Below are 11,716 nucleotides of genomic sequence, written 5' to 3'. Positions count from 1 at the left end.
AAAAGGGAGGAGTGTCCCAAGAAGATGTTTTAAAATTTTCTAAATGTTTTAATGTAATGAATTTAGCTATTTAGGTTTTCTTCTTTCTCTTTTTCCTTTTTTTACCCTGACAACCACCCCAAATATTTCCATTCACAGCTACTGGATTAATATAAATTCAAAACACTGAATTAATCATTGAAGGTACTGAATCAATAATTAGTTAAAATTCAAAATATGACATTATTGTAAATACATATAAGAAACTCTAGCTACAAATTTTTCTAGACAGATTTGTTTGTAAATATATTGCTATTTTGGAAATATAATATTACTTTCCTTGCAGCAAGAATAAACCTTGGAGAAATTTAAAAACTGACTTGTGACCCACTTAACTGTGTAAAAACTGATGCAGAGATTAAGTCATTTAAAACAAGAATGTGATTTTTATTTTATTAAAGTAAAAATATTTAAAATTTTCTTTCATTACTATTATAAAAAATAAATTGGTGGCAGATTATACACTTGATCTTAGCCAAAAGGCCGAGAAGCGACGGCAAATTATAGCAACTAAACATATAGCATCTATCATTTATGATTTATAATTATATCATGTTTCCAATGATAATGAGTCCCCTAAATTTTTTAATTCCTCAAAATAGTTAAGTGGAAAATTAAGAAAAAATTTTTGACTATTTTATGATTGAAAATTAGCTCTTTTTGTCACAGACTTAACAGTTAATTTTTTAAAAATAAAATATAATCCAAGGAAATAATTTTATAATATGATTACAGGCATTTACTGGTGATCAAATTTTCTAGAGAAAAAATAGTTGAAACTGTGGTTATTACTAAATATAATTCCTTTTTTGACTAGTGTTATACAACTTATTAAATTGACAGTCACAGTTGCTGCTAACTTCACTGCCAACATGTAAAGTATGTGAATGGTGTCTCAATACTCTTGTTTAATATGCTATAAATGTGAAGATGGCCTACAGATGCTTAAAGTATAAGGAATGATTAACAGCACTTGCCAATAAAGCTACAAATGGTTATGCTAAAAATATGCTTTGAAAGGAATAACAATAGGTTAGAAGACTTAATATCGTACTTTGAATAATTGATTTCATTGCCATTGTGTATCACATATACAGTCAAGTGCCTTTGCCTGTCAGCCTTTACATCCTCAAATAAAATTCCAAAATTAGTTAAAAAAAAAAACAAGAGCCATGAAATAAAACAATAGAAATCCTAACACCTAACTGCAATTCTTAACCCAATTCTCCTTTCTGTCTTCTTTCCCCTGGGTAAAACAAAATGCCATAGAAAGCACTGAATTTAAATATATTTTATGTTTGGAGACATTTAAATGCCTCCACATGGCCCTGAAGACTGACTTCTGTGTCTAGAAGGTAGATGAAGCACTTTGCAGTCTAATGAAGGCTTACAAAACGGAGAGGATCATGTAACTGCTCAGTATACACATGTCCTTGTCTGTCAAACTCACTTCTGCAAGCATCATCAAGCTGCACAATGATTTTTTTCAAAACAAGGATCTGCTTTAGATATCAGTGGTAGAGCTTTTATTTTAAAGACACCTCTCAGTAGCAGACTCAACAGTTTTTGACATTTAAACTGAGTCCACATGACTTCAAGTGCTTTCTTATGCTATTTTAACATGAAATATTTCAACTTTCTGAAACAAAGTGAATAGGTACATTGACAATATTATTTTCTTTAACAGTTCCTGTGCCTTTGGGGATAAAAAGAAATTCATGAAAAATGTTTAAATCTATATGAAGTTCAGACTTACTGCTTCCCATTTAGAAACTGGTATTCTCCACAATTTCACATTTGTGATTTTGTGCATTAATTAAATATTTCCTTAAGCCAATGAGAAACATAAGAAAAATCTTGCTGAAAAACTCATGCAAGCAAAGAAGCAGCAAAATGCCCCCAACTTCCAAGCCCCTTCTGACAGCCCAGGCAGAACTTACGTGCATGTCGCGCTCGGTGCTTGTGAGGTCTGCTGTGATCCTTTTCCGAGCGTGGATCTTCTCCCTGCTCTGTGCCTTCTGATGAGACGGCAAAGGATACCAGAGAAGGAGGTGCTTCTGACTGCCCTCCTTCCACTGGAGAATCCACACACCCCTTTCCTGACTGAAGCCTGCACCCTTCTGTCTTCTGCCTGTCAGAGCAGTCGAGGATCACTTCCACCCGGGGCAGTCCCGCATCTCCTGCTTCACTTTCCTGGATCACTCTCAACTCTCTGCCACTGGAGATCTGGATTATCTTGCTGGACCTCAGGAAAGGGTCTGCTTTCTCATTAGTAGGGATCGAATTTATGCGGACAATCCTGTCATGTGACAAGTTAGGGTCTGGGTCAGGAGACTTAGATTTTTCAGCTCCCGGGAGAGCCACTAAAGGGCCACTAGCGCCCTTATGTCTCTCCTGTGAAAGGGACAGTTGCAGCTCAACCACAGGGCCAGGCTGTACCGCTTCTACCTTCTCCCTTAAGATCAGCTCTTCTGCCACGCATCCTCTTTGGGAGTCAGGCATTTGGGGAGCCCTTTGGTAGATCGGGCCTGTTTCTTCTTTCAAGCTGCTTGCACAATCGGGACCACTTCTTTGGTTCTCAGCTAGGGGAACTTCAGTCTTGACAGCGGCAAGGAAGAATTCTGTGCACTGGGTCTTTGTGGCTGGTCGAATCTGCAGGGTGGTACTTTCCACATAGCCCCCATGTGTGAGATGCTCGAGGTTTTTGTTTTCATTTTCAGATATCAAAGCCTCGCTTATTCCACTGGATGGTCTGCACACAGAAAAATCATTCCAGACACTTAAATCAGACTATGTTACATCTGCCAAAGAACTTCCTGACACTTTTGTGATGTCTAATATGTGATATAGTCAAAATATTTTCTTCTAAATGTCAATTGCAACATATTTGAAAACAGAAGGTGGCAACATGTTCATATTATTACTTAAAGAGATACCAAATAAACTTTTTTAAAAGCACAAGAAAACTCTTACACAAGATTATGAAACCTGAATCCATCCTAAATTCAGCTTTTATTTTTAAAAAACTACATGGATCCCGTTTATCTGTAAGTACTTGGAATCTGGGTATCTCCTATAAAGAGTTTGCTAGCATGTGACAAAGCATTTCAATGTCTTACTGACTAAGTTTTGGTCTAGACATTATGAAGTCACATAAACATATCCATCACCTTCAGATCAATCTTAACTTACAGATAACTCAACTAGTCCTTTTAGAGGCTGTGCTTTCTTGAAAGGAATGAAATAGAAGCTGTTTTTTAAGCCCCAGTGAGCATGTGTTTTGTGATAAGTGGACCCAGCCCAGTACTCTTGTGTAAAGAGAAATCCTTTCCATGCTGCAATGAATCATTAAGTCATGGAGTATTTATAATCTGAGATGTCTCCCTTTCTTCTATTTGAATCTGTTTCTTGGAGCATTTTCTTTTTAGGATATCTGAAGTCAAACTATTCCTTTATCTTTCAGCTAAGGAGCCTAGAGCTGTACACTACAGTTCTTTGATTTTGATCTTCCCAGTTGTTTGTGCAAATTTGGGTTTGTGAGAAGAAGCAATGTCAGTTTAAGAGTTAAATAACTTCTTTCTGAAACTCTAATTTAAACTGTAAATGCTTTTAGAAGTATTATTCACAGAACAGCTGTAGGAAATGCCTTCATTTTTTATATTTGTATTTTTTTTAATTTTAGAAGCAGCATAATTATCTTTGCCCCTTTCCTCCTTCCTTAAAAGATAGTTATGACTAATGCAGGGAACATCAGTTGAAGGGCATGAGCTTCTACTTGTATTCTACTCAAAGGAATTTACCTTAGAATTTATGTGGTAGTGCAATTTCAGACCAATGCTCAAAATACTTACTCCTAACTTTGCTTTCAACTGCATTTGGCAAAACGAAACTAAACAAAATAAAAACAAACTAACAGTTAAACAAAATGCACCTTTCTCTATAGGCAAGTAATTGGAAAAGCTTCCTGGTAGTACAGTATTTATACATTATAATATCGTATTTTAAAAGCATGATGTTAGCAAATTAGATCATTATTATGTAGAAAATGTTAAATACATTGTTAAACTGAATTTGAGGGTACCAAAAGGTCAGAGAGTTTTAATTTGGGAAGGCCTTGGGATGGAAGTAGATCACTTTGAATTATGTTAGCAATCACTTTGAATTATGTTAGCAATCAATTGTGAAGCTGAGAAGAGAATAGTTTCAATTCATGCCAGCCTTGTAGACCAATACAGACAAATGGCCAGATAAATACTAACATTTATCAGCAGCTGAAGTAAAATAAATAGACATGAGTAAATATCATAAAAGCATGAGCGAATAAAGCTTTATGCCTTAAAATATTCATTTCCCATCAGTCTACATAGGTACTCATCAAGTCCACAATTTATGTGTCACAATTATAGAATTTTTAAAATCTTATTTTAATAACATTCAAGATAATAGAGATGGAATGTTAAAGGAGTTATTTTAAAATAATCTTACCTAGCTATCTCTGGGCAATAGTTCAGGAAAAGTAAAAACACTTGTCCTCTACTGATAGATGACAGTGATATGAGTGACAGAAATATTTATTGCAGGAAACAATATTCAGATATTTAAAATAGTGGTAGTGGTGGTGATGATGATAATAATTGCTTTTGACTTGATTTTCAATTGAGATTCCACTTTGAATCCTACCAATTAGTTACTTACTTTGTAAATTTTTTTATTTTATAAATTTAATTATGTATTAGTAAATTATGTATTTTATAAACTTATTTTCTCTTCATAACATGAAGGAAGGATTCTAAGGCCTTAAACACTGGGTTTGATGGGTAAATATTTAGATTATAAGAATAATGCTAGATTTCCATTGTTGTCTCAAGATTTTGGCCATAATGAGTTCATTTTTATCCCGGAACGGAATCATACTGAATGATTAGCAGAGGGGTAACTGCGTAGTGTTTCTGCAGAGTTGAGGAAAAACCTGGAGGACCTTGATGTTCATCTTGAGATGTCCTCTGACATCTTCCTAAAAGCTGCTCTCCAGGAAGCCAAAGCTTTCCTTTCTGGATTCATTATCATGCAATAGTCAGGCCTTCTGTTACAAAATCAGTATGGACTGTACTGTGATTTGTACACCATAAAAATGTCAATGCTGTAGTTTTTTTTGTTATTGTCCTCATTGTTTTCTTTTGTTTTTTACATTTAAAGGTTTCTTTTATATTGTTAAACAACTATGTGGGGATGGTGGTATTTGAAGAGATTGAATTCCCAAATGACCTGTGTCGGTAGTGCAAAAACCTTATTCTAATCATCTGCTTTTGTCCATCCTCAAATATTGGTTTTACTGGAGAAATCTGGCTGCTTGTAAGTTTTTGTTGTTGTTTCTCTTTTCTGTCTCTTAGGCATCCTCTTTTAATGAAAAATTGTACAGCTTAATGGTGTAATATTTAAACATTTTTAATTCATCTGTGCATCTGATAATTACAATTGAGTGATTCTGATCCATCACAAAATCTTTACCTATGAAAGAAATATTAAATTATGCTCAATATACTGAGCTAAGGAAGGAGCCTAAAATACCTAAGATTTTCAACAAAGTGCTTGAAACAAGGATTTTCAACTTAATTCTCAATTAACCAGAAAGTTTGGTTGAATAGAATTGACTATTTTTCAAACACAGTGGTGTTTCTGTTTAACTATACTAACCTTCTACAAAGCACCCCTAATTTCTCTATAAATGACAAGTTATATATGTAGTAAAAGCTATAATCATTCCCATGTAGCTTCAAGAGAAAATACATATTCCAGCAAATCTGTTGTACCTTTTGATGAGCATTTGGAGAGAGTCTGTTATGCTTTCCATGAGCTTGATGACTTCAGGGTAGGTGAGATCTGCACAAGGGTTGCCATTAATGGAAACCACTTCATCTCCCTCACAGAGCCCAGACCCAGAGGCTTTGCTCTGATTTCGAATCTGAGTGGAGTAAAAAAGGAGACATAGTAGAATGATATAATTTGTAAAAAGCAAGCCACCATCTCTGAGAAACAAATCTGTCAACTGTAGCACGAGCCCTGATTTTTAATTCACCTGTTAACCCGTAAGACCATTTAAATACTTCTTACCACCCTATGAACACACACACAGACACACACTTTATCATGTACCATAATATCAACATTTAATTCATAGCATTGTAAGTAAACAGGAAAAAAGAAAATAAATCGATGTAAAGGAACCAGACAGAATTAAAGAAATAAAAAATAGAGAAGAGTGAAAAAAGATGTTAAAGGCTTACATTGATGGCATTCAAAATAATTATTCAGACCAGGCGTGGTGGCTTACGCCTGTAATCCCAGCACTTTGGGAGGCCAAGGCGGGCAGATCACAAGGTCAGGAGTTCGAGACCAGCCTGGCCAACATGGTGAAACCCCGTCTCTACTAAAAAGTACAAAAATTAGCTGGGCATGGTGGTGTGCGCCTGTAGTCCCAGCTACTCAGGAGGCTGAGGCAGGAGAATTGCATGAGCCCAGGAGGTGGAGGCTGCAGTGAGCCAAGATCGCACCATTGCACTCCAGCCTGGGCAACAGAGCAAGACTCTGTCTCAAAAATAAAATATAAAATAAAATAATAAAATAAAATAATAAAATAAAATAATAAAATAAAATAATTCACGCCAGGCACAGTGGCTGATGCCTATAATCCCAGCACTTTGGGAGGCTGAGGCAGGTGGATCTCTTGAGCTCAGCAGTTTGAGACCAGCCCAGTCAATATGGCAAGATCCTGTATCTGAAAACAAACAAACAAAAAAAACCTACAAAAAATGCAAAAATTAGCCCAGCTTGGTGGTGCGTGCCTGTGATCCTAGCCACACAGAAGGCTGAAGTGGGAGGATTGCTTGAGCCAGGAGGTGGAGGTTGCAGTGAGCCAAGATCACGCCACTGCACTCCAGCCTGGAGGACAGAGCAAGACCCTGTCTTAAAACATTATTATTATGATGATGATTATTCCACATTGTAAGGTTTTACTCCAGTGAGAAAGTGACCTCCTGCATTAAAATAAATTTTAAAATCCTTCCCATTGCCAAGGTGAATGAAACGCCATGACTATAAGAAGGAGGCACAGGACAGGGCAACTTGTTTGAGGAGAGAGCTGTACAGCTAAATGGACTGATAAAAACCATCCCAGTATAGTGGAGCACCAGGGAGCCTAGATATCAGGGAATATGTCAAAGAGAGAAATGCTGCATTGAAATCAGCTACTCCAGGCATGGTACTAAGCAAACTTTAGCAAAAAAGAAAGATAAAAGAGATTACTTTGCAGAAAGTAAAAGCAGCCCTGCCATAAGCACTGTGTCATAATCTATTGGAATATTCTTACTCCAGTAAGAGATCAAAGACCAAGGGAAAAGAGAGGTCAGCTCTATGCTCTCCTTGGTGGACCTGCTGGGCCATGGCTTAGCAGTGGCTCTGTTCTTTAGTCTAGAGAGTTGCAGCTCCTGTCAGCCTGCCCCTCTATCATCACCTTAACTCGTTAGATTCCAACAACACACATTATCTCCTTGTACCTTTGGGCCTACAGGTGATAATAGCTTCCTGCTCTCAATCTCTGGGTTTCTGGGTGCTTCATTATCATTTGTTGGTTCCCTTAAGACTACCTTTAGTCTCTGCATTGCATTATCTCGAATTCTTCTTTGAGCATGCCACCTATTTCCTGCTGGAGCCCTAAGTGATACTAATGTGCTTAGATGTCATTTTATGAGTTCAATTTTTCTCAATGAACCATGTATGATGACCATACAGTCTCAAATTTAAGAATACTTTAAGATACTTTTCTAGATTTTTTCTACCAAGCATTATTCCTTTTTATTAAAATAAAGCTTCTGAGCCTAGAGAGGTGAACACCAGGTAAGCAGCACTTCTTGAAGAGTGTTTTCATGGCTAGGCTTATTTCTGACTGGGCACAAAATGTATTTCAATTTATCTCTAAAAGCTGCCCACTAATTCCTGCTAAAGTCTTAAATGATAATTCATATATTAACTCATATAGGTTTAAAGTTTACATCTACAAGTTCATTTTAAATGATACTCTTGAAAGCAAAATATTACCTTTAAGAGCCAAAACAATGGCATTATTGAAATTTGAAGTGATTCAATTAGTTTTGTTCTGGGAGGGCCCATCCTTCTATTGTCATAAATTATAATCTAGAGAAAGCCTTCCCCCCTGCTGACAAATCAATATCATTACCTCTTGGGGAAGAATATACTAATTTATTGGAAAATATAATTTATTTTTGGAATATACTAATTTATTGGAAAATACTAATTTATTAGAAAATATTAAATGAACCCAATATTCCAAGACTACAAGAAAGTCACAAAAGCAATGAGAAAGAGAATTTCACTTAATTTTGAAAATACCCATTTAGCTGTTAAATATATTTGTTTTGTTTTATCTTGCATGAAATATTTAAAATGAAAGATCACAAGAAATTTTTTAATAAGTAAAGGATACAACAATATCCAACAGTAAACATCTGTGTCAAGGTTAGAGTTATTCACATTTCAGTTACTGAAATTTATTTATAAAAAAAATTAGATAGATAATAGAGGATATTTTTGAGGCATAAAATCATTCATTCATTGGAGTCAGATATACCAGGATTCAAACAGAACATCATCCTTTGGAGGACCAAAGAGGTTTTATGTTGATAAAACAGAGGCGTCATTATACTCTGTGCCCCCCAAGACCCAATCTTAGGTAGAAGTTCTGTTTATTAGCCATGAGTTGTCTGAGTTTTAAACTGGGATTGCAGAAGAAGACAAAAAATTGATTCTTTAAAAATAAATAATCTCCCAACTTAACAGAGCTTCCTGTTATCCAAACATGTGTTGCATGATAGGAAAAGTGCAGTTCATCATCCTGCTTGTCAAGTTGGAGCTCTTAATGGTATCTAAATAAGCCAGTGCATCATGCTAAGAGTCATTAGCATTCCTTCAGAGAATACATTCTGAGGTCAACATTCACAATCAACTGCTGTGATTGCGTTTCACTGACCTTTCACATTCATCTGAATAACAAGAAATCTTTTTCCCTCAAGAACCTTGTTATATATGACGAGAACTTTTCTTGTTACTTAAGTTTTTCTGAAGGACTACTCTTTCTTCATTTTTTTATAGAACTCTTCAACCAAATAAATATGGTATGACAGGGTCTGATAGTAGCATCAAGAAATATAAACATGTATTAGTGTACCTAAGATCTTTACCTTCTATTGTGCATAATTACGTATTTTTATAATTGTATAATTGTGCATGTTTATGTGAGTAAAGATTCTAACACTTGGAAACGTTCTTATTTGTGAAAATGAAAGACACTGTGCTTCACAAAACTAAATTTAGACACACAAATTATTAGTACCGATGATACCAGTTCTCTATCAGTGAACTTATCTACCAGTCTCCTTAAGCCATTAATCTTGGATTCATAAAATACATGTAGTAGTGGGAAAGGGTACCAACTCTGAGGGAGCAAGACATGGGTTTCAACTGTGTTGCTCCTATGCTTACTACCTGTCTGAACCTAGATGAGTTACGCTACTACCCTGAGCTTTAGTTTTCTAAAGTGTAAAATGGTGCTAATAAATTTTATCAGTCTAGATGTTTAATCAGGATTAGAAATAATATGTGTAAAGTTCCATGATGTACCTACAGCTCAAAGAGGTGCTCAAGAAGGGACTGGTGAATTCAGACGTGTTGGCTTTCTACACACACAGAGTTACATAGAAAATATTTTTAAAAATTAAAAAATAGACAATATTACGACTCAATGTGTTACAAGTTCAAAATTGAGTATAATTATCTTTCATAAACTGTGATTTGACACAAAATACCTGTGTGAGCACATGATGTAATTCCTTTCCTTTGAAAACATTCCTTTAGAGACCTCATTCCACATATAATGTATTAGACTCTGAGTGAGTTCTTATCCTGAAAATATTGTAATCTTTTTCAGTATCTCCCAATTTAATCAGATCACATAACTAAGAGATATTGGTAATGTCAGTAGTTATCAAATGCAATACTATGTTTCATTGCTGACCACCTTCTTGTTTTGGTTTGCTGATTTTTATTTTAGGTTTAGGGGTACATGTGAAGGTTTGTTACAGAGGTAAACATGTGTCACAGGGAGTTGTTGTACATGTTACTTCATCACCCAGGAATTAAGCCCAGTACCCAAAAGTTATCTTTTCTGCTTTTCTCCCTCCTCCCAGCCTCCCCCATCAAGTAAACTCCTGTGTCTGTTGTTTCCTTCCTTGTGTTCATAGTTCTTATCATTTAGCTCCCACTTATAAGTGAGAACATGCAGCATACCAACTTTAAAAACTTTTTATTTAAAATTATTATGGATACATAATAGTTATACATATTTATGGGCTATGTGTGATATTTTGATACAAGCTAATGATCAAACCAGCATAATTAGGGTATCCATCACCTCAAATATTTATCATTTCTTTGTGCTAGGAACATTTCAATTGCACTCTTTTAGTTATCTCGAAGTATACAATAAATTATTGTTAACTATAGTCATGCCACAAAACACCAGATCTTATTTCTTCTAATTGTATTTTTGTGCCCATCAACCATCTCCAGTTTATCCCCCTCTCCTCTCTACTACCCTTCCCAGTCTCTGGTAACCATCATTCTACTCTCTATCTTTTATCAAAAAGAGAGGTAATAATGAATGCTGGCAAGGATGTGGAGAAAGGGTAACCCACATACCCTGTTGGTGGGAATGCAAATTAGTCCAGTCACTATGGAGAACCATATGGAGGTTCCTCAGAAAATTAAAACTAGAACTAGCCAGCAATCCCATTGCTGGTTATATATCCAATATAAAGGAAATCAGTATATTGAAGAGATATCTGCACTCCCAAGTTTATTGCAGCACTATTCACAATAGCCAAGGTATGGAATCAACCTAAGTGTCCATCAGTGGATGAGTGGATAAAAAAAAAGTGGTACATATACACAGTGGAATATTATTCAGTCATAAAAAATGAAATCCTGCCATTTGCAACAATATGGATGGAGCTGGAGGGCATTATCGTCAGTGAAACAAGCCATGTGCAAAAAGACAAATATTGCTCATTCTCACTCACATGTGAGGATTCCCATTTCTTGATCCATGCCAGGAAAGATGTATTTTACCAACACCAAGTGAAACTGGAAAGTTAAGACTTCTCTGGGAAATTTAACGACATCATTTACATTTCATAGACTAAATCTGAGAAGACTTTCGGCTATGCTAATTTAGTTTTATGAATAAATAATTCCTTGCAAAATTTAAAAAACCTCATTTTTCTCTTCTGTTGTTCACTCTTCATTTCCAGGTCTTCCAAGACTGACTAGAAAGCAGGTCTCAGATTTGATTTCTCATCGACCTAGTACATAAATTATTTTGTGTTGTGTATATGGCTTATCAATCATGCCAGCTTGCTGTCAGGAGAACTAAATTTTGTCTCAGGAGCTGCATTTTCATGTATAATTCATTGACAAGTACTGTTGGAAAATGTCAGAGTGAGTGATAGAAACAAGACAATCTCTTCCTTAAATCCACTATTATAATCTATTGAAATCAATGAAAAAGAGAAAATTAGCATAAATTTGCCTATCACATGTGGGGCTA

At 35.5% G+C, this 11,716-nt stretch overlaps 1 protein-coding gene and 1 pseudogene across 3 annotated transcripts in view; both read right to left on the bottom strand.

Moving 5' to 3' along the window:
- Positions 1-11,716, bottom strand: part of SYNPO2 (synaptopodin 2) — a 173,116-nt gene that overhangs the window by 31,611 nt on the left and 129,789 nt on the right. For 2 of the 3 annotated variants that reach the window (XM_032146446.2, XM_032146460.2), the window contains exons 2-3: positions 5,850-6,001; positions 1,980-2,791 (exon numbers count right to left, since the gene is read on the bottom strand). In XM_032146446.2, the coding sequence (XP_032002337.1) occupies positions 1,980-2,791; positions 5,850-6,001 (964 nt within the window). The remainder of the gene's footprint in view (positions 1-1,979; positions 2,792-5,849; positions 6,002-11,716) is intronic. The other variant, XM_032146452.2, reaches the window with a different exon arrangement.
- Positions 435-534, bottom strand: LOC116466251 (U2 spliceosomal RNA; annotated as a pseudogene).

Source organism: Hylobates moloch, unplaced genomic scaffold (genome assembly GCF_009828535.3).
Source record: "Hylobates moloch isolate HMO894 unplaced genomic scaffold, HMol_V3 SCAFFOLD_3, whole genome shotgun sequence".
In the NCBI taxonomy this organism is placed as follows: Eukaryota; Metazoa; Chordata; class Mammalia; order Primates; family Hylobatidae; genus Hylobates; species Hylobates moloch.
This window is presented reverse-complemented; position numbering and strand designations above follow the sequence as displayed.